The sequence below is a fragment of the Rhodnius prolixus genome, unplaced genomic scaffold, assembly GCF_049639745.1.
Source record: "Rhodnius prolixus isolate KJV_2025 unplaced genomic scaffold, Rpr scaffold_7, whole genome shotgun sequence".
In the NCBI taxonomy this organism is placed as follows: domain Eukaryota; kingdom Metazoa; phylum Arthropoda; class Insecta; order Hemiptera; family Reduviidae; genus Rhodnius; species Rhodnius prolixus.
Window position 1 is genome coordinate 11,976,405 of NW_027411582.1, and position 21,555 is coordinate 11,997,959.

At 34.0% G+C, this 21,555-nt stretch overlaps 1 protein-coding gene across 9 annotated transcripts in view; it reads right to left on the minus strand.

Moving 5' to 3' along the window:
- The window catches only part of Eip93F (Ecdysone-induced protein 93F), a 356,990-nt gene that overhangs the window by 111,482 nt on the left and 223,953 nt on the right, over positions 1-21,555 (minus strand). Inside the window, exon 1 of one of the 9 annotated variants that reach the window (XM_074114092.1) lies at positions 73-955. The exons of the other annotated variants lie outside the window; for them this stretch is intronic. Within the exon in view, the coding sequence (XP_073970193.1) occupies positions 73-160 (88 nt within the window). The 5' untranslated portion in view covers positions 161-955. Of the gene's footprint in view, positions 1-72; positions 956-21,555 lie in introns of those variants that run through there. 9 annotated transcript variants of the gene reach the window in all.

A 21,555-nucleotide genomic window follows, 5' to 3' on the forward strand; every position in this document is an offset into this window, starting at 1 on the left:
CACATTTTTTCAGACTAAAGCGATCACAAAAAAAAAAGAAGAAAAAAGCAAATTAAATGAACTAAAACTTACCAACAATTTCTAGCATAACTTTAGCCCACTTTCCTAGCTGCTTTCTGGCGATTTTCCTAAATTCTTCTTCACTTGTACCAGTAGCCATTATAAGAACTGTAAAACCCCTACATTAAGGGGGATTTTCTTTTTCTTTTTCTTCCTTTTCAACCGTGGTTAACTTCCGCGATGAAGAAAATGGATCCACCGTTCACCAAAAAAAACAACTTAAATCACGACTAAAAGAAACTATGTTATCCTTAGGTATCTTCTATTTCTTGGTTCGAAACAAGGAATGGTTTTTGTGCGTTTCTTCGTGTTTTTTCTTTAGGGTGAACAAGGAACTAGTTGTGATTAAAAAATAAAATATGAAACCAATATACACGAAAAACAGTTCACTTCATTGTGTTTTTTTTTTTTTTTTATAAATTCACTGTGTATTGTTGTAAAGTACCTATTTTCTTGTAAAACTCTTAATGTGTTCCGTTCAAATATTCCATTTTTCAAAAAAATAAAAAGTTAAAAAGAAATAGAAATAGAAGACTATAGTCTAGTTAGTCTAGTCGAAAGAGTTTAGAGGAAATCGATACATTTACAAAAAAAAAAAAAACAAAAACAAAAAACAAAAAATTAAAATAAAAAAATAATAAAAAATAAAAAAAAATATATAACCCCCCCCGGCTATTCTTTTAGGTATAAATAAATGACGTCACGAGCGCCGCAGCCGGTGCATTGGGGAAATGCACACTGGGCTGCAAGGTTTGCAACTGTGCCCCCACCCTTTAACACTAGAGACTGTCTATCCCCACTTAATAAAATCTAGACGAACTCCCCAAAGGGGGGCCAAAATAAAATAAAAAAAAAGAAAAAAGGAAAAAGTAAACCCCCCCACTACTTCGGTGCTTTGACTTTTTTGTTCCTTAATTTTTTTGTTTGTTTTTATTGTTGACTAAAACTTTTTAACCCGAATAATATTTTTTAATCGATTTTTTGTTTTCTAAAATTACTTAATTTAAGAAAACTATTCCTATTTTCTGGTTCATAATTTTGGAATTAATCATTAAATTGAATTTAAAATTTCTCCTTATTCGTAAAAAAAAAGTCTTAATTTTTTGTTATTTTTGAAATAATTAAGGCAGATCTTATTTTGAAATATGAGTTCTAAATTGATAAAAGAAATGCATAATTTTTATCACAATTTCTTATAATTTGTTTTGTCAGCCTTTCGTTCATATATTAAAGCGAATATATTTTTATTCAGGGCCTCTTCCGGTAAAATATGAAAAACTAAATTTTTTAGGAAGAGTTACCCTATCATTGAGTCTTTTAATTTTATAAAAAGAAAAAGAAAAAAGAAAAAGTCTCTCTTTTCAAAATTTAAAAATTATTATTCATTCAGATGAATTAATTCGGCTCGCATAATGGTGAGAAATTGTGGTATAACTCGAATAATTATTTAAAGGAAGAAAGGATTTTAAAGGGCTAAATTTGAGCCTTAAATTTGGATTCTCCTCATCTGGATTTAAGTACGCACACATGCCTTTTCTTTTTTCTTTTTAAAGTAGTTTTGGTGTTATACCTGTAACAGACAGACAAACACAAAATATTAGTTACAGAAAATAAATTTAATACATTATTTATACAAAATTTAAAATAAATCATAAATACATATATCTGTATAAATTTGATTAAAAATACATTCACACAGGCACTATCACACACACACCTATTTATGCCCCTCCATTTTTTGTTTTAGTTGCACCTCTCATTTGCAGTTAGTTCTTGGTCCTTGTAACTAGAAAATGCAACTTATACATTGCATGTCACTACTATCAAGGGGAATGTCAAGGTTGCATTTGATTTTATAGATTTTCGATACTTTTTTTTTTTTAATCAAAAAAAAGGGGGGGGGGGAACTTAGCTCCAGTAGGAAGTTAAATTTTTGCAATCCTGTTATATTACAAAATAGTTGTAGCAAACCAATAAGGCCTCCTGATGTACATACATTCCCAGTCTGGTACCTCCTACAAAAGCATTTTAAGCTCCTATGAAGTTCACTTCAATTTATTTAGTGATTTACTAGCATTCTTCAATCGCAAATACTGATCTTAGATATTTTAATAATTAACTAGAGCACTTTTTCAACCACATTAAACTACAAATTCTATCGTTACTAAATTTGTTGCTGTTGCAATAACATGATTAGTACCTTAAAAGCGGTATAATTACATTTTATTACTTTCTAATTATAAATGTATGTAGGAGTTCTATGCAGTATCGAAGGACCTCTTTCATATGCAATTTATTAGCCCAATTCTATTCAATCTAAAATTCTCTCCCTTCCTTTAATTTCATTTCTGATTAGAAAAGTATCTTTATTGCATTGTAATTAATGTAAATATGAGAATTTAATTAATTTCTATTTCCCACAGTTTTATATATTCAATATTTCATTTTAAAAACAATTTTGTAGTAATTTTAGGATAAATATAATTATTTGTCGACTTTTATAATTATTTTCTTAATGTAGGTATTTGTATTGTTAATTGAATTGTAATATTTGAAGCAAATTTACTTGAGATTATGAAAATGTTTGCATACATGAAGCAGCTTTTCAATACGAGATATTAATAAAAAAAATTATCCAACTAACTAGTAAAAAAAGTAGAGTAAATGGCCTTACTTTTCAAGCGGTTTAGGGCTTAACATCCAAATACCAATTTGGTAGAAGAGACCGGTATACTTTGCCATTAACATATTTTTTGTAACAAATCAAAACTAGTTACACGCGGGATCTGCCACTTATAAAACCAAGCTTCATAACTACTATACCAGCAATCGCCCTTAATTTAACTGTCTAGAGCAGTGGTGGGCAAACTTTTTTAATGGGGGCCACAAAGTTTAAGAAATTCTAGAGGAGGGCCAGAATTATAGAAAAAATGCATTTTGTGTTAAAGCTTTTAATCATAATATTATAAAAACATTACAGCATTACACACTTGTGTAACTACGCGGCTAGTTTAGCTTCACCTATAGGTTATGCATCTATTATTCTACTAAGTAGAATCTACTTTATACTTCTCGACCGTCAAAACGTAATTATAGCGGGCCATATACTATCCATGTCGATGGACCCTCGGCGGGCCGGATTAAATACTTTCGCGGGCCGGAGTTGGCCCGCGGGCCGTACTTTGCCCATCACTGGTCTAGAGGCTGTGGCTCACTTGATAGGCGCTTTATTATTGTTCAGTAAGCTCTGTGCTCTCTAAAGTCCCTAAAGAACAGTATAAATATCCCAAGAAAAAACATTTAGGGTCTACAAAATGCCTTAGCCTAGATTGTGGTTCTACAGAGCTCCTGTTGTGACAAAAGGTGGTGCACAAACTCGTATACTATATTTCAACTGACATTATTTCCTGATCTGTCCCTCAGTTTCTCCATCTCACTTAGAGATGTCTTGGTTAAACCACAATCCAGAGAGAGTCTGATTATCTAAGAGTTGAATTTTCAAGAACTGACAAAGCATGGAAAGCTCACCATACATGTGACAAGCGAACACAAAAACAGCTCGGAACAAATGACTGGCAATAAGCCTCCCGATTTGGGCACAAACCCCCCCTTTCACCTAACCCGAAATTCCAACAAGACTGGCACCCAGACCTAGTAACCCATCTTCTGGAGAAGATAGCGCTTCCAGTCTCAATAAGGGGTGATTAATATTGGCCGTTTCTTTCTTTTCCGGCCGAGATTGAAACCCTCTAATTGAACGCTTCCTTTTTGGATCGAATGTTCGCTGAATTCTAGCTTTTCCGCTCTTGCTTTTGGCTTTCCTCGTCCGTTTTGGCTGAACTTAAGTTTAATTTAGCTAGATTTATTGCATAAGTTGTCTTCTTTTTTTGTAATTTCGTTAGGTATGTACTTGACTATCATCTTAAAGATGTTCTAATTCTGCATTGCAACCAGTGCTATCTGGAACAGAGAGATTTAGATACTTAGGACAAGTTGTACTGTCTTGAATTAAGTTAAATTTAGTACCCAAAACTATAGTAGGATATCTTACCTACTATCTAGTTTGTCTGGCCTTCTTATGCGAAAGAATGAGGCAAAGTAAATGCAGTTAAATCAAAGAAATTAATGGTAAAGTAACAATTTAATGGATTCAAATAGAATGAATTTATTTTTTACTTTGTTTTTGAATTAGTTTTCTTAACTCAAATCCATTTCTAAGGATTTCCGCCTTTGTAAAGGTTTCCCTTTGTATTTCTGCTTTGATATATTTAAAATATAATTATATTGTGAACATTGTGTCTGTATTTGAGCATGTTCGGAAGAGCATCATGAGAAATAAATTAGAAAGGTTTTTACCATGAGTTGTGGTTACGTTTTATACAATTTATAAAAGGGGATAGATGGTTTGCCCCACAGCAAATTTTATGTTGTTGACAGATAAGTGGCCCCTTTTATAATATTTGTTTTTAGTTTTTTTTTCTTTATTTTTAATTTTATTTTCATTCAGATAAAGAAGATTAATCTCAACGTTTTTATTGTTAGTTTAATGAGTTTTTATTTGTTCAATTATTATGAACTAAATACGTTTTAGAGGCTGTAACTGTTTCATTTTGAAACTGATTTATGGTAATAAAGGATGATAGATTTAGAGACGAACAGCTGGGTTCTTAATATTTTTGGAATAGCAAAGCACATTTCTTTTGGTATTTTTCTTACGAAATTTGCCAGGTGGTCTTTGTAGCCATAACTGAAGCATTCCACCGGATATACTGTACAGGACAACTTTTAACGCCTAACGTTTAACTCATCCTTAAATCTTATCAATCCGACTGTTTTTTCGAAGTCAAGTAAGGATCTTCTTTTTCTTCTTCTTCTTCTCCTCTTATCCTTCCAATAATCTCTGGAGTATTCCACTCTACTCGATGAACTAGTGAATATCGAGTAAATTCGCTTTCAAAAAAAGAGGGCAGCAACCCCCATTCTCTTAGCCAATGAATTCGTCCAAAAAAATAAAAAAGGTTTTGCACAACATTTTTGTAATAGGCCTCCTGACACACCAATAGGGAGTCCAAACTCGTTCAATCTTGTGGCAGACAAGAAGTTTTTCACCTTCCGATAGCTTTTTTCCATTGGGTAAAACAAAGGAATTGCGTTTATGCAAAAGCTAGGTGACTCGCATCACTTAGAAGTATGCAGTGGACCATTTTAACTGAATTTTTTCCTCTATTTATGGGCAAAAATCGGGTATCAAATGGACGTTTTCCATTTTTTTTTGGGCACTGGCTTCCGCCATACAGCCAGCATCGTCTAGGTGCTTATCACTAGAATATCACTCACTCTCCATTCTTACTTATAAATACATTCGCTTCACACATTCATCCCTCTACTATATACATACAAACTTACAACCAATGAATGGATCAGTACTCTATATTCCTGCCATCCTTATAGCTTAACCGAAATTGAAATCACGTAATCCTTCTCTAATCATTTTCTTCCATTCATTCTAATCGGCTATAACTTTTAAATACATTCATATTTCACTGCTAGCTCTGCTATAGATTTAAGCACACAGATGTTGGTGGAGAATATTATGTCTTCGTAGCGAAATGGTGCATCTAAATACACTGTATAAGTCGTCAAACATTCGTTTCGTTTCTACTACATAACGTGGACATATCCATTATTATATGTCCTGAAAACCTCCCCCTCATTGCAATCTACGCAAAGAGGAGAGAGTACCTTTTGTTGATCCTGTGAAGATACGATCCGCACACCGCGTGGTTCGCTCTCAGCCTGCTTATTGTCGTAACAATCCATTTATTTAGTGAGAGTTCCCTTAAACCATGGTTGTCTAGGTAACTGATCTGCCATAGTTTTATAGATTGCTGTAATCTGTCTGCCATTTTTTTTTTTTAGTGCTGTTTTTGCATTTTGTACCCTTGATATCGGTGTAATTTATAATTAGCCATTTTCCCCACTATTGGTGGCTTCCTTTGCAAGTTTATCAACAATTTCATTCTCTTAATTATAGCCATTTTTAAAGAGAAGGGGGTCTGCATTAATTTTTTGTGAGTAAGGGGTCATTGTAGTATAAAAGAAAATGGGAAAACTTCAATTTAAAATATTTTTGAACATCTATTAATGGTTTATTTGCTAGATTTTTTATGCTGCTGGTTAATGTGCAAACAAGACCACAAATACAATAAATAAATAAATAAATAAATAAATAAATGATTCTAAAATACACTCTAAATTTTAATAATTTGTATCCATATTACGGTTTTTTTTTTTTTAGTGCTACACAATTTTTGTAATTATTTCTAGTTTTACTTCCTGGCTGTATAAACGTTCTTGCCAATACTGTTGGCTGTGGTGTAGATAAATTTGTTTAATATTATCAAATATAAAATTTCGTTTATTTTAATAATGAAATAAAAAGAAACGATAAAATATTAAAGGCGACAGTTCAGAGAGAAAAAAAACCCTTAGCATGAACAGTTTGGCTGGGTCCAGAACCGTTAAGGTAAGTAGAATTTATAGAGATAATAGTCTGGAGACGGCCAGATCGGGGAAGGGCGACCCCCACCACGGCCGGGCTGGCTGGTTATTAAAGTTTGGGCACGAGGAAGGCGGCATTGGCGGCGGCTCTGCCGACTGGCTGGGGGGGGGGGTGCACTGTGACGTAGCCATTATCGATCATGCTAACTCTGTCCGTGTTGGGGTAGGCTCCTTCTTCCTGGTTCTCTCACACAATTGTCCATCGCACGCCCAACCCATCAACAAAACATGCTGCCCCCGTCTATTCACACGTGACAGGCTCTCTGTTTTTTTTTGGGGGGGGGGCAGCAATCTTTCTAAAAATTTCTTTCAATTAAAATTAAATGAGTTTTAAATTATTATTTATTTTTTTTTATTAAAAAAGACATTACACATGATTCATTTTGCCTACTATTGACTTTTGAATACTCTTGTAGACTGACTTCTACCATGCGTACTTTAAAACAAACCTGATCAAGCTGTTCGTTAGACAGCTGGCGTTTCTTGTCCACAATGCGTAGACGGTATGTGTAAAGACGCGAATCTAAAGGGCATCCTGTTGTTCTAGGTAACTCATTTAAATTAACCATATTTGAACTGAACTTATTTTATTTATTGATTTTTTAAACGGTCGGAATGGAAAATTATTAGGAAACCTCCCCTTCGGAGAATAAACAACGAACAATCCAACTTAGCTAGCCACTAGTATTATTTATCACGAACGTTAGCATATTTTGTTTTATTATCATCCAATAAAAATTCTCAGAGCCATTTATCTGATAACATCCATAACTAATCTATGATGCATTGCATCTGTTTTACGAGTATTTTTCTTCACGTTTTATTGTTTATAAACCTATTTTTTTATGGCTTGTCAAATATTTATTAGGAATATTTGAAGGAAGAGAGTGTCAATTCATCATCAACTACGATTGATTATTTTTTTAGCTTCAAAGAACAGAAAAAAAAAACGTTTTGTCCAAATTAAGGGAAATAAAAAACCCCTAAGAAATCTGAAACTCTTAAATTCGAGTTAATCGATATGTAACAGAAAAATCTCTTCAGAACATTTCTTACAAAACAAATTTACTGCAATAAGAGCGAGATCATGCTGCTCACCCATTCAAAACCTATAAATGGATTACAAACAGCCGATTGATTCTAAAAGTAACAACAATTGGGTCGCATTATTTGATCTTTTTTATTATTTCTGCGGATTGTAGGGTTATCCCCCTGTGAGTATAGTTGCTGGATAAGGGAAGCCTTCTTCTCTCAGCACTTATCTTGCAGTTCCTACTTAGTCCTGCTCACAACATTTAGCTTTAAATCCAACCCTCTGGCAAGGCTACAGAATGAATGTTTTGAAAATATAATAAAATTAGTTTTTGTAAGATGTCGGTTAGCAATTCTCTTAATACTTGTTGATTTAACAACCCTCCTTAATTACATAGTAAGTATTCTTCTAAAGTACTGTTCATGATTTGTACTTGCCAATTTTAGTATTAAGTTTTTATTTGAATTAATACCAAGCTTTCGACCTAAGGGACTGCTACCCCTAAAAGGTATTAATACAAATTTTTTTTTTTAAATTTATTTTGTAATTTACAATCTGCAAACAGTTGTATACAATCAGTAAATATGGAGAGAGTGATGAACTGGTACGGGAGGAGAGCAGGAGGAGAGAAACTACCCAGTGGTAGCACTCTCTATAGGAGAGAGAAGAATAGGAGAGGTAATAGAATAATGGCGTTTAGGCCTTCAGCCTACAAGGAAGTCGCGGGGCCACTGGCGATTCAGTCGGCGAGGAGTATTAGGGATGTCAGAGGAGGCGATAGACAGTACAAGAGGATTAGAGCTGGTCGAAAGAGTGGTGTGGAATTTTTTGTATTTACTCATGGCGAGTTGGTCTATGAAGGGAATTTTGAGGTCGTTGTGAAGAGTGAGGTTAGTCACCATAGAAAGGAGCGTCAGCTATCTGCCGGCAGTAGTTTTGACTGAAATGTTTTGTACTGTCCGTATGTTTGTAGGTTTGGCTGAACCCCGCAGCTCTAGTCCATAAGTCCACATAGGTTTGAGGATAGTGTTGTAAATTAGGCGTTTGAGTTCTTGAATTTGGAGCGCCGTCCAAGAAGTCTGTAGAGCAGTTTCGCACGTTTTGTCATTGCTTTGTCTTTTAAGTCTAGTGTAGTGGGTTCCACGTGAGTCGTTTGTCTATGTATTAATACTAATAAAACTTTATTACTAAAATTGGCAATAATCTTTCTGTAACTATTCTTATTTCTCCTTACTGCGCCTTAATAATCTACCTAAATAACGTTACCGAACTTCCCGTTCTACTAATTGATATAGATTTAGGTGGCCGTGTATTTCTTGTAACGCTTTTCCATTTTGGATGGCAGAAGTTTTAGATGTCTGTTGGAAATATTTGGAAAAAAATTATTATAAATAATTTTCATGTACCGATTTGCATATAAAAGCAAGGTTAGGTTCTTAATATTAGTTAAGGTAATCCCAGCCATCAGATCAGTGGATAGAACAATACAGATGCGTATTGTAAATTTGCACAGGTGTCGTAGGCACATGAACTAATAATTAATTTCTTTTAATAAAGGTATCTTTATCTTCCATTTATATTTTTTAATAACGCTAGCTTTTTTTTTAAAAAAAAAAAATTATTGTTTAAACAATTTTAAAGTTAGAGGTATACGTTTGCCGTTCAAAAAAAAAAAAATCATTTATTTAACACATTTGTTCAAAGTTATTACTTTAATTAGTCCAAAGATCATAAAGTTTGAAACAACTTTTTATGGGGATGCTGAAAAAAAACGAGATCAAAACTTATTACTGTTGTGATTCAATCAAATTGCATCGGTAATTGTCTTCAAATTGATCAACATTGGGTTCAATATTTTCTTAAACCTGAAAAGGAAAATGGATTCTAATTATTTTATTAAAAGATTTTTGTTTAAAAGAGATGCTGACGTATCTGTGGTTACTTTAGCGGTTATACCCTGATAAGGTTATTCATCTGGGCAACTTCTTAGGGCGTTTCCTAATTAGAGGCAATCTCTAGCTCTACTTGAATTTTTGGGATTCTAATTTCAGTTGTCGACCTTTTGATTCTCTTTTCTTAGGAGCTTCTTCTTACAGTTTACTATCCATCAGTGGACAATGTTGCGGTCTGTATGGAGAGAATACTGTTCGGATGGTCTTTAGTGTACTGATAAAAGCTCTGGGCGCCAAATGATCTCGGTTATTGACGCGCCTTAAAAAAAAAAGGAAAACGACTTTTAATTGGTAGTTAGTTCAATGCTAACACTATCACTTACAGAGTGCCACGACATATAGTTTTTTGACGCGATACATTTAGCGCTGTAGCATCTAACATATATATTAATAATTAAAATTTGCTCTACTAGATAAGGAAATTCGAATGAAACTTTCAGAATACAAGGTGAGATTATGCATAAAAGAAATATTAATGGTGCAATTTTTCCTTGTTTTTCTTTGATGAAGGAACCACATCTTTCTGTCTAAATCCTTCTATTAACTATAAAAATGATTGGAAAAGCGGAAAATTTTAATTAAACTATTAAGAACTGAGCTATTAGTGCAGTGCTTTCATGATATCATTTACTTTCTAAAAATAAGAAGAAACTTATTCAATTAGTTGAACAGAACGAAAAATTTTTATGGCCCATATTAGCAAGTATGTTTGGCTATACGCGGCTCTATTAAAAACCTAATCTATTCTACACTAACAAGGTAACTACTGTAGTAAACTTACTTTAATTGTTAAGGACATATATAAACATCTATATTTTTCGATTTTAAGACCTTGAATATAATCTTTTTCCATTCGAAAAGATTTTTTTATGCAAAATTATTATTTTTTTTGAAAAATGCAAGAACTATGCAAATTAAATTAATAGATTTTCTTCCCGATATCTCCATAATTAATTTTTTGCAAAGATTTTTAGTATTTTCAATTAAAATAAAATTAGTTATTCGCCAGTTTTTGGAGGGAATTTTTGTTCGCCTCCTATTCTCATAGAAACAGAAAGATTTTAGAGCTTAACGTTAATTTTTTTACTTAAAGCTATTGCAGTTTTTTTTTTTAAAAAATCTTTAAAGATCTAAATGTGGATTTTTATCTCATGGCTTTTCTCTCTGACCCGTTGCAGTTTGCCTGAATGTGGACCCACTTCACGCACTGTTACTGACCATTTTACTACGAGCGATTTCAAGTTTTAATTTAGATTATTACCCTATATTTTACACAAATCTATTTTAGTTCAACTTGGCTAATTTAATCGTACAAAAAAATGGAGCTTCAATTATTTTAACAATAATAAAAAAAAGTCAAGTAATGCCTAATTTGTCAGGCTGGCTTTACGTTCATCTAACAAATTACATGTCATGACCAGAGGCGATTAATAAACATACAATATTCTTATATTAAACATTAAATACAATCCAAGACAGACCGGAAATTGGGTGTACCCTCTATCCTAAGTGAAGTAAGAGAAAAGTTAGGTGAGGAGGATTGGAATGCAGGGAAAAAAGGAAAAACCTGTAGCTAGTGTAGAAAGTTAGAGTAGGATATGTTTTAGTCTTCTGTGTCTGTATGTTGTAGAAGGATCTGTAGGAGGCTATGTCGCGACATATTGGATTGGGATTCTAGGATGGAAAGGAGCTTGAGAAGACGATTTTGGATGTACGGGAATAATGGACGCAGTCCTCGTGGTGTGAATCAATTCTAGTGCGTCGTGGAGAGTCTGTTGCAAGTCTGAGAAAATTTGTTCTAGGTTATCTGAAGTTGCTTGATGTTGAGGCTACAGGCGGAGCAGGCGAAGAGTAACATCGGCCTAATGACCCACTTTGTAAAGGAGTAGTTAGTTGGTCCACAGTCATTTTGGAGTCACATGTGAGAAGAGGAAATAACAGTCGTTGTTGTCCAGTTTGCCTGCGTTTACTTTGTCAACCCTCTAACCTATCGGCCACCGTAGCGTCTATTTTTACCACAAAATAAATCCAATGTAAAAATAATGGTTTTAATGCACTGTTTAGGATTCTCGGTCTAAGCCTTGGATTTTATTTAATGACTTTATATAAGAAATTTAAAGTAAAGTATGTTTGCTAGTCGCGCCTCCGTCTGCAACACCTAATTAGGTAGATGGGCGTATAGCCACCTGGAAAACTTAGTTTTACTTTACATAACTACTAAAAATAAGATTTAATAAGGATGTGTCGGGTGAGGTCAAGTATTTGGGCATTGTCCTGGATACCAGACTCACTTGGAAGGCGCAGATAGAGAGAGTTACATTAAGGGCTAAACAGGCCCTTTGTGGAATAACTAGAACCTGTGGGAAGACATGGGGTCTTAGCCCAAAGATGACCCACTGGCTCTACACACGTACAGTCATACCTATCATCACCTACGGTTCAGTGGTGTGGTGGAGGAAGACTGAACAACAGACGGCAATTAAGGCTCTAGCAAGGGTGCAGAGACTGGCCTGTCTGATGATCACGGGGGCCTTTAGTAGCACCCCTGCTGCGGCGCTGGAGGTACTTCTGGGGTTGGCTCCGCTTCAATATGTTATTCAGGCGGAGGCAAGGGCCAGTGCGTACAGAATGGCGAGAAATGGGCAATGGAGGCGTATAAGTTCCTGCATTGGCCATATGATTATTTCAGATAAGGTCGACCCTGGGCCGGTTATTGACATGGCAGGGGACAGTATCTGTCCTAAATAGACTCCTTTTCAGGTGTGTATTAAACCGAGGACTGAATGGAGGGTAAACTGGACGGATCAGTACCGGAAGGGAGGCATTTGGTTTACCGATGGCTCCAAGATGGACTGTGGGACTGGGTCTGGAGTGTATGGGGTTACACCCGAGGTACTCATTGAGAGATCTCTTGGGAGATACGCCACAGTCTTCCAGGCCGAGGTTTTTGCTATTAAAATATGCGCTGAGGAAAACCTGCGGATGGAACCTAGAAATAGGGAGATTCGCATCTTTTCGGACAGCCAGGCTGCACTGAAGGCTCTCGTATCCTTCAGAATCACCTTTTCCCTGGTCTGGGAATGCAGGAAGGCCCTAGAACTACTGGCGCGGCACAACAAAGTTCGGTTGGAATGGGTGCCGGGTCATGTGGGTATTGAAGGGAATGAAAAAGCTGATTATCTGGCCAGGAATGGGGCTAGCACTCCTTTCATCGGTCCAGAGCCTGGGGATCACCAGGGGTTCGGTTCGCGCGGCTCTCAGAGATTGGATCTGGAGGGAGCATGAAAAGAACTGGGTGATGTGTCCTGGGGTTAAACACAGCAAGACCTTGATGCCTTGGCTGTGTAAGCAAAGATCCAAAGAGACCCTGTGTTTGGGCAGAAATCAGATTACTCTGATTACAGGCCTATTCACGGGGCACGGTCGGTTCAAGAAGCATCTGTGCAAGGTGGGGCTTATCAGCTCGGAGCCGTTGTGCAGATTATGTCAGGAAGAGGAGGAAACGGCCTCTCACCTGTTGTTCGATTGCGTTGCAATCGAACGTTTGCGTTATGAAACCTTTGGTACGTTGAGGCCGAAGGAGATAGTAGCGCAAAAAGAACTAGTAGGGAAAGTCCTTGACCTCTTTAAGAGGGGAGGGTTCGCCTACTAGAACTAAGAAGGGACTGGCACAATAAGTCTTCTGTGGCTGCGGTGCCTTGGGGCATAGGTCCCGTCCCATCTACTATCTTAATCTTAATCTTAAGATTACTAAGTAATAAAATTCCGTTTTTACGCCATTTTACTAAAAAGTTCATTGTGGTTTTTAACGATTTCTTCGTACGAAATGTTTTAAGAAAACTTATTTTCGTAAATTGTGTTAAGAAAGATTCATGTTTGCAATTTTATCCTCAATGCATATATGTATTTATTAATAAAAACTCAATTTTTGGCACGATCATAATTCTTCTCCTTCTAGTGATCATTAAAAGGTAATTTAAGACAATCAAAAATTTAAATAAATAATCAAAAAGTTGTTTAATCATTTCTGCAATGTTATTTCCGCTCATTGAATTTTCTCTTTTGTGTAACATTTATATTTGACTATGTGCGGGTAGAATGTGTCTTTATGAGTGTGTGTATATATAAGTATATTGGTTTGGGATACCATTGGAGAACACCACATTGGAGAACCACCTGTTGAATCCAATGTTTAGATTTTGTTCATGCCCAACACCGTTCTGTTCATCCAGTGCTAACAATGGCGGACCTACTCTACCCCTTCTATACACGTTCAGTACATTATTTTCCCTAACTTTCCTAAATCTACAGCTAAACCAATTTCCCAGATTAATGTCAATCCAAAGCAGCTATTTAACTCGGATCCTAAAATTAGTCTACAGATTTTTTTAAAAATGAATCCGTTGTCCACTGATAATTCTGAGCTGAGATTTTTTTAATAATAAAATGATTTCTCGCGTAAAATTAATAAAAAATAGAAATAAGCGCAAAAATAATAATTATTTTTTTAAATAAAACAATTACTTCATTTCCTAGACAGGGATGGAAGAATTTATCATTTCTTTGACATCAGCCCAATAAATTAGATAAACTTTCAGATCTATTTATTATATTTATTGTTGAAGTAATAAATCATTGGCGTTTTACCATTCCGTTGGCCATTTTATATTTAAATTTATTTCAATTTTTAATGGCGTATCCGGGAAAGATTAGTTCGAGTGATAACAGTTTTAGAAAGGAAGAAACTTCTACACTCTTGAGGATTTAATAATATTCTTCTAACAAACCTTAGCTTGTTTCTAAATTTATGAGTTTTAAAATCACAAAGAAAAAAAAATATATTTTTAACAGCAAAATTACAAATTAAGAATTTAAATGTAGGCAGTGATTATGTAAATTCATGTCTAACAAATTTATTTAAATTTCTTCCTACGTTGAATACCGAATAGAAGAAAATTTATAAACTGTCCAGCAACTACCTTGACAATACCATTATAGTTTGAGCACGTTTCCTTGGTTTGAAGAAGACATAACCAATAAATTTATCTGGACAGTGTAGTATGTCCTCGATATTTTGTTGCACTTAGTCAATCAAGGGAATTGCTTTCGATTGGTGCTGTTATTATTTTATTTTATCCGCAATTATTTATTTTGTTTCTTTCTTTACCTTAAGAGATTTGCCTGAGTTTGAAACCCCTGTTCTCTGTTTGTGAAGTTTTTCTTAATTAATAACATAGTCGTTTCGTGGAGAGTGAAAAACATATTGTTTTTTTGTTATCTAGCTCTTTTCAAAATCTATAATTTAACCTTATCTTTTTATGTAACATTGTGTGTTCAAAATGTTTTATGGGAGGGTGATTTGATAAAAAAAAAAGGTAAGATGACGTAATAAAATGACGTATTAAATGAAAACTGAAGACAAATTATTCTATTTATAATATATTAAAATTGCTACGGAAATTCCATGTACAATTTCACTTTAAAGAATTTTAATTTAATTTATATTTAATATTAAAAGTTTTCTGAAAATAATTCCGATGCCATTTTCATTGAAAAATGCAGGGGTGGACAAAATGCCGAACATACTTTTCTGCTGATGTCCACGGAAGGAAATACATTATTAGTTCAATAAAAAGAATATTAAAAATAATCCATAGATTTGTTTAGTTTCTAAATAAGGACTACATTTGTTTTAGTTTTTCTCATTTTTCACGTGAAAATCATTTATTTTATTATTTTCTAAATCCTTAAACAAGGTTAAATTAAAATGATAGAAATCAAAAAACCTTGCTTCTAGTCAGGAAATGAGGTTTTTTTGTGAGCTGAATTTTATTCGCGCTACAATCACTTCGAAATTAATTCTAATTTATTTTAATGGAGGTTTTAAGGAACAAAAAAATATCTCTTAATTCTCGTTAACCTTCCAGAATTCTATACACAGAACTTTAGGTTTTAGTTTAATTAGTATGAATTCATGCGCAGTTTTCACAAATTAAAATATTATTTTAAAGTATAATTTAATTTTTTTTTTTTTTTTGGAATTCATTAGTGCTTTGTGATTTTTAAAATGGAGTACTCATGAAGATGATTTAAGAAGTCGCAAAATGTCAGAAGAATGTAAATTTTTTCAGGCGTGTTATAAGTCTAACTTACAAATTGGGTTAAAAATAATTATGGACAGAGGCGACTAGTAAACACACTTTACTACAAATTTCTCATATTAACACATTAAATAAAATCCAAGACCTAGAGATAGGGAATCGAACCCACTAAACCAACAATACATCTTAGCTTTGCGGGTCTAGTCTACAACCGCCTGACATACTTAACTACAAATTTCTCATATTAAACATTAAATAAAATCCAAGACCTAGAGATAGGGAATCGAACCCACTAAACCAACAATACATCTTAGCTTTGCGGGTCTAGCCTATAACCGCCTGACATACTTTACTACAAATTTCTCATATTAAACATTAAATAAAATCCAAGACCTAGAGATAGGGAATCGAACCCACTAAACCAACAACAATACATCTTAGCTTTGCGGGTCTAGCCTATAACCGCCTGACATACTTTACTACAAATTTCTCATATTAAACATTAAATAAAATCCAAGACCTAGAGATAGGGAATCGAACCCACTAAACCAACAACAATACATCTTAGCTTTGCGGGTCTAGCCTATAACCGCCTGACATACTTTACTACAAATTTCTCATATTAAACATTAAATAAAATCCAAGACCTAGAGATAGGGAATCGAACCCACTAAACCAACAACAATACATCTTAGCTTTGCGGGTCTAGCCTATAACCGCCTGACATACTTTACTACAAATTTCTCATATTAAACATTAAATAAAATCCAAGACCTAGAGATAGGGAATCGAACCCACTAAACCAACAATACATCTTAGCTTTGCGGGTCTAGCCTATAACCGCCTGACATACTTTACTACAAATTTCTCATATTAAACATTAAATAAAATCCAAGACCTAGAGATAGGGAATCGAACCCACTAAACCAACAACAATACATCTTAGCTTTGCGGGTCTAGCCTATAACCGCCTGACATACTTTACTACAAATTTCTCATATTAAACATTAAATAAAATCCAAGACCTAGAGATAGGGAATCGAACCCACTAAACCAACAATACATCTTAGCTTTGCGGGTCTAGCCTATAACCGCCTGACATACTTTACTACAAATTTCTCATATTAAACATTAAATAAAATCCAAGACCTAGAGATAGGGAATCGAACCCACTAAACCAACAATACATCTTAGCTTTGCGGGTCTAGTCTACAACCGCCTGACATACTTTACTACAAATTTCTCATATTAAACATTAAATAAAATCCAAGACCTAGAGATAGGGAATCGAACCCACTAAACCAACAACAATACATCTTAGCTTTGCGGGTCTAGCCTATAACCGCCTGACATACTTTACTACAAATTTCTCATATTAAACATTAAATAAAATCCAAGACCTAGAGATAGGGAATCGAACCCACTAAACCAACAACAATACATCTTAGCTTTGCGGGTCTAGCCTATAACCGCCTGACATACTTTACTACAAATTTCTCATATTAAACATTAAATAAAATCCAAGACCTAGAGATAGGGAATCGAACCCACTAAACCAACAACAATACATCTTAGCTTTGCGGGTCTAGTCTATCTAACCGCTCCAAATCGTTGATTTTACGAGTACTTGAAATTACAGTTCAAAATGTAAAATATACCTTCCCAAGGGATGGTACATCCCTCTTCGAATATCTGGTAACCACGCAACCTTTTTGGATAAGATTCCATCGCCTTCCAAAGCTCTGCGTTAGTCAGAAAAAAAACCCCTCAAATGATTCCCTTACTAACACTGCCTCCCAAATATGTACTGACTTGTTGGGGATGTCAGTATAGCAATGTTTGTGTTAGGTTAGGTTGGCATGCCTTCGGAGTGATAAGGACACTAGATGAACTGATCAACTTCCCTTTATAGGCAGAGCACGCACATACAAACTCCTAATATTTAAAATCCGAGAAAAAAATATTACGGAGATACAATTGATTTCATCAAATCAAAATCAACTGATTTTTCACATTTTCTCGTTCGATCAAAATTGTTTTACGTAATCAGTTTGAACTTAAGCTTATACAGTACCCCATGTCTATATGGTAATTACAGCTGCCTTTGAGGAAGCTAATAGTTTGGCTTATACTTAAAGAACTAAGCCCTAATTTGAAACCTACTAATAGATACAATAATTAATCTATTGTTTGCCAACATAATTGATTCTATTAAGAAATCAAATTAAATTGACTGCATCGTGATTTATTGAATTTTAAGGTACGTTTTTTTCTATTTAAAATGAACTTACCGAGTTACACAATTCTAACTAAATACTTGGAAGAATGTGGGAACTATTGGTCTAGAATAGTTTATTGAATAGAGATAATAATGGCAGTTTTGTATCAAGTCAGCTGTGGAACAACTATCCTATAAGAAAAAAAAAAACAAGAAGGCAATGGTAGGCACGCTGGAGGCTGTTTAGAAGTTGTGAAATCCAGTTGGCATTGGCCAGATCTACCGTCTTGTTGCGACACACCTAAAGCACATTAAATGCACTAAACCATTTTCCATCCCCCACTCTTTCGAAAGATATCTCTTGTTGATCGAAAACAAAACAAAAAATTGTAGAATGAGTCACTTGAAATTCTCATACTGAAAATTTTATTAGTTCAGATATTGAACTATTACTACCGTTCTTGGTTATCCAAAAATCACTTAATTGAATTAAATAATGTCCCAAATTTAAATAATACCTTTTTCTCATTATTATAAATTGTAAAGTTTTTACTTGGTACACCTAAAATTCAATGCTAATCTCAAACTTAGAAGTTGATTCCAATTTTAGACTTTAATATTATGTATCTCCAAAGTTCTCAGTTATTGGCAGTAAGTTGATTGGCAGTCCCTGATGCTATCTTAGCCTAACCACACAAACCATTTTGTACACAGACATTCACTGATTACAGTTATGATGGAGAAATCAGTTTGTTGTATAGAATTATTTTGGGTTAGCAAGTCCACAACCTACGCCGAAGTACGAGGCGTTGGGCTACATGACCTTTAGGAATTTGTAGGGGGAAGCCATTTTAAGAAGAAACAGAATTATATGAATATAGATCCTGTTTTTAGCTATATTTTTAGCATTATTTATCAAAGATACGAATTCTACAATTTTTATTTAAGAACAAACCTCATTCAGTCATCTCTATTTAGTATTAGTTCAGTATTAATCAATATAATTCCAGTAATAATGGAGAATTTAAAAGAAAATGGGTACTTCAGTACAGCTGATGCTAAACAGATGTCGATATTGTATTTATAGTTACTGCATTGGTAATACTCTTTACTTATCGAGAGAAAACCAGCGGAGTTTTCAGAATATAGGCTGTGAAACGTAGATTATAGAAGTAGTAAGAATTGTTGATTTCTATGCATTTTTCAATTTTTTTTTTTTTTTAAATATTGTTCCGCGTGCTTGAATTTAATTGTAGAATTTGAAAACAATAAATTAGTTGAAATCGATGGTTCCAAATCTTTGCCTGACCCCTTCCATGGAAGTTACCAAAATTTGACATTTAAGATTCAGCCTCCTTCAAGCAATAAATTGAGGAAAAAATTAAATAAATCCAAATGAAAAGTTATTTGTCTAGCGTGTGGTATAAATAGATTATATTAATTGTCTATCTGTAAGCTAGTATTTAACTGTCTGTCATCATGGTTGATGACTAGCTCCATAGATAATGGTGCTTCTAAAGTAATCTATCTAATTGATAATGCAGCATCTTCTTCTCAATACGCATGTGTATATCTCTCTAGGGAAATTCAGATAGATAAGGGATTGTTTTCTGTTCAAATAATCTCATTGGAGAATCTTTTAAGATTATATTATTTCATCACATTAAATCATTGAGGTGTTACAACATAAAATCTCTAGCCTAATCGATTATTTGTTTGTTCGGATTGGATAATATCGAGTGTTGAACTAATTAATGGTAGAAAAGGTGGCGGATTGAAAGTAATACACAATTCTGGCGGCAAATATTTATCTAGCGCTGATATTGTAAAAGATTATTTATTTATCTATTCCAGAGCTAATTGTTAATCAGAAATAGACACGTGGAAATTGCATTTTTTTGGGGGGAGAATTGCATTATTCGATGCAATCAAAATGGTGGTCAAAGGTTTTGATCGCTAGGAAGTTCATTCACGGACTGTCCCCTCTGATTTGATGGGTTTCACAAGAACTCTCTTCATTATGGAGCTCATATCTGGCATTTATTTTTTTCACAAAGTTCGTGAGAAGTTAGTTGGCTACCCTATTTAATCTCAGAGACTTCATAAAATGGATACCACTTAAAGAAAAGATATATGCTGCTAAAAAAAAATTGATATCTTACACAGGAATTTAAAACGATATTTTCAAATACGTGTAAAACATGATTAAACTAAAATAATGATATTTAAATACCCCCCGCTTGGTTAGTTCTCAAACTGCATGAAAGGCGGAGTCCCCAAACTAGCCAAACTAGTATTATATAAGCATTTATAATAAATTCTAAGACTGCAGGGTTTATTCTAAAACAATAATTATTATTCGAAAATAGAATAAAAATGGATTCAAGGTTAAATACAATCCTATTGTTCTAGGCGAGATTCCTAAAAATATTTAGTCGCTTTTTCTATTTTCCTTAATTTAGTTGTAATTTTCTACGACTATCTGGTTGTTGATTCCTTCTTATTGTGTAATTATGTACACCTTGTTTTCCTTTTAAACTGATTCGTTTCTGAATGATTACTTCAGGGACTTTGCGAATCTTTGGATAATTTTAGTGAACTAACTCGAAAAACAGTTTTACTTCTACAGAGGCATTTGATGGCTGCAATTGTTTGGGAGTTTTTGCGTAACCACTGAGTAATAGGTTTTCTTGTATCGTTTCCGTTTAGAGTAAACCATGCCCTTTCTGTTCACCAAGCTTTGTCAATAGGGTACATAAGCATTCACTGCCTACAATACTGGTACCTACAACCTCATTATGGTTTTGCGTCTAGTAGAATAGGGTACCTGATAGTGTGCAATTACTTGGGTTTAGCGGTACCTACAGAAAAATTTGTGCTGATACAAAGTTTTTCTGAAATGTTAGTTTTAATTTTCTGTTGGTCTGAAAAAAAAAAAATATATACATATATCTGATTTAAATACTAATTTTTTAAAAGATACAACTACTTGTGTACTGTCATTTACTGTTGCAAGTAGTAAAGTCTGGATGCAGTATGCAGACTACAGAGTTGCATAACTGCTAACGTATTGACCTTAGCAAAAAAAGATCCCACACAGATAATCTTCATACATCATTACGTGCGACCCTTCCTGTAATTTATTACATTAAAATGTGAAAATTTTATGTGGCCATATTAAACTTTTAAAGTTAATACAAAAATAAAAACAAGATTTAAAATAATTTTGTTCTTGACTAATTTAAAAACGATTATGGTATGTTCTTTTTCTTTTTTGTTCTTAGAATCGTACATTTTTCTTTAGACGCTTTCATAATGAAACTAATTTTCAATTCAATTTCTTTACGTTTTTCTCATATTAATCATTATTCTGAGAAGCATTTATTTAGAATGATATGCTCAGATCTTCAATATGCTGTCTAATGGTGAGAGAATTTACAGCAGACTATCAAGGTGTGCGGGAGAAGGAAAAACATTAATCATTGAAAAACCGAAAGATTAACGAAATTTTCAAAAGTTTTTCTTTAAACGGCCTGCGCCTAATAGAATCGGGTACTTGATACAACTATTTGGATTTAGAGTACTTATAGGCAAAGTTGAGCTCATCACCCTTACACACACTTATTTACG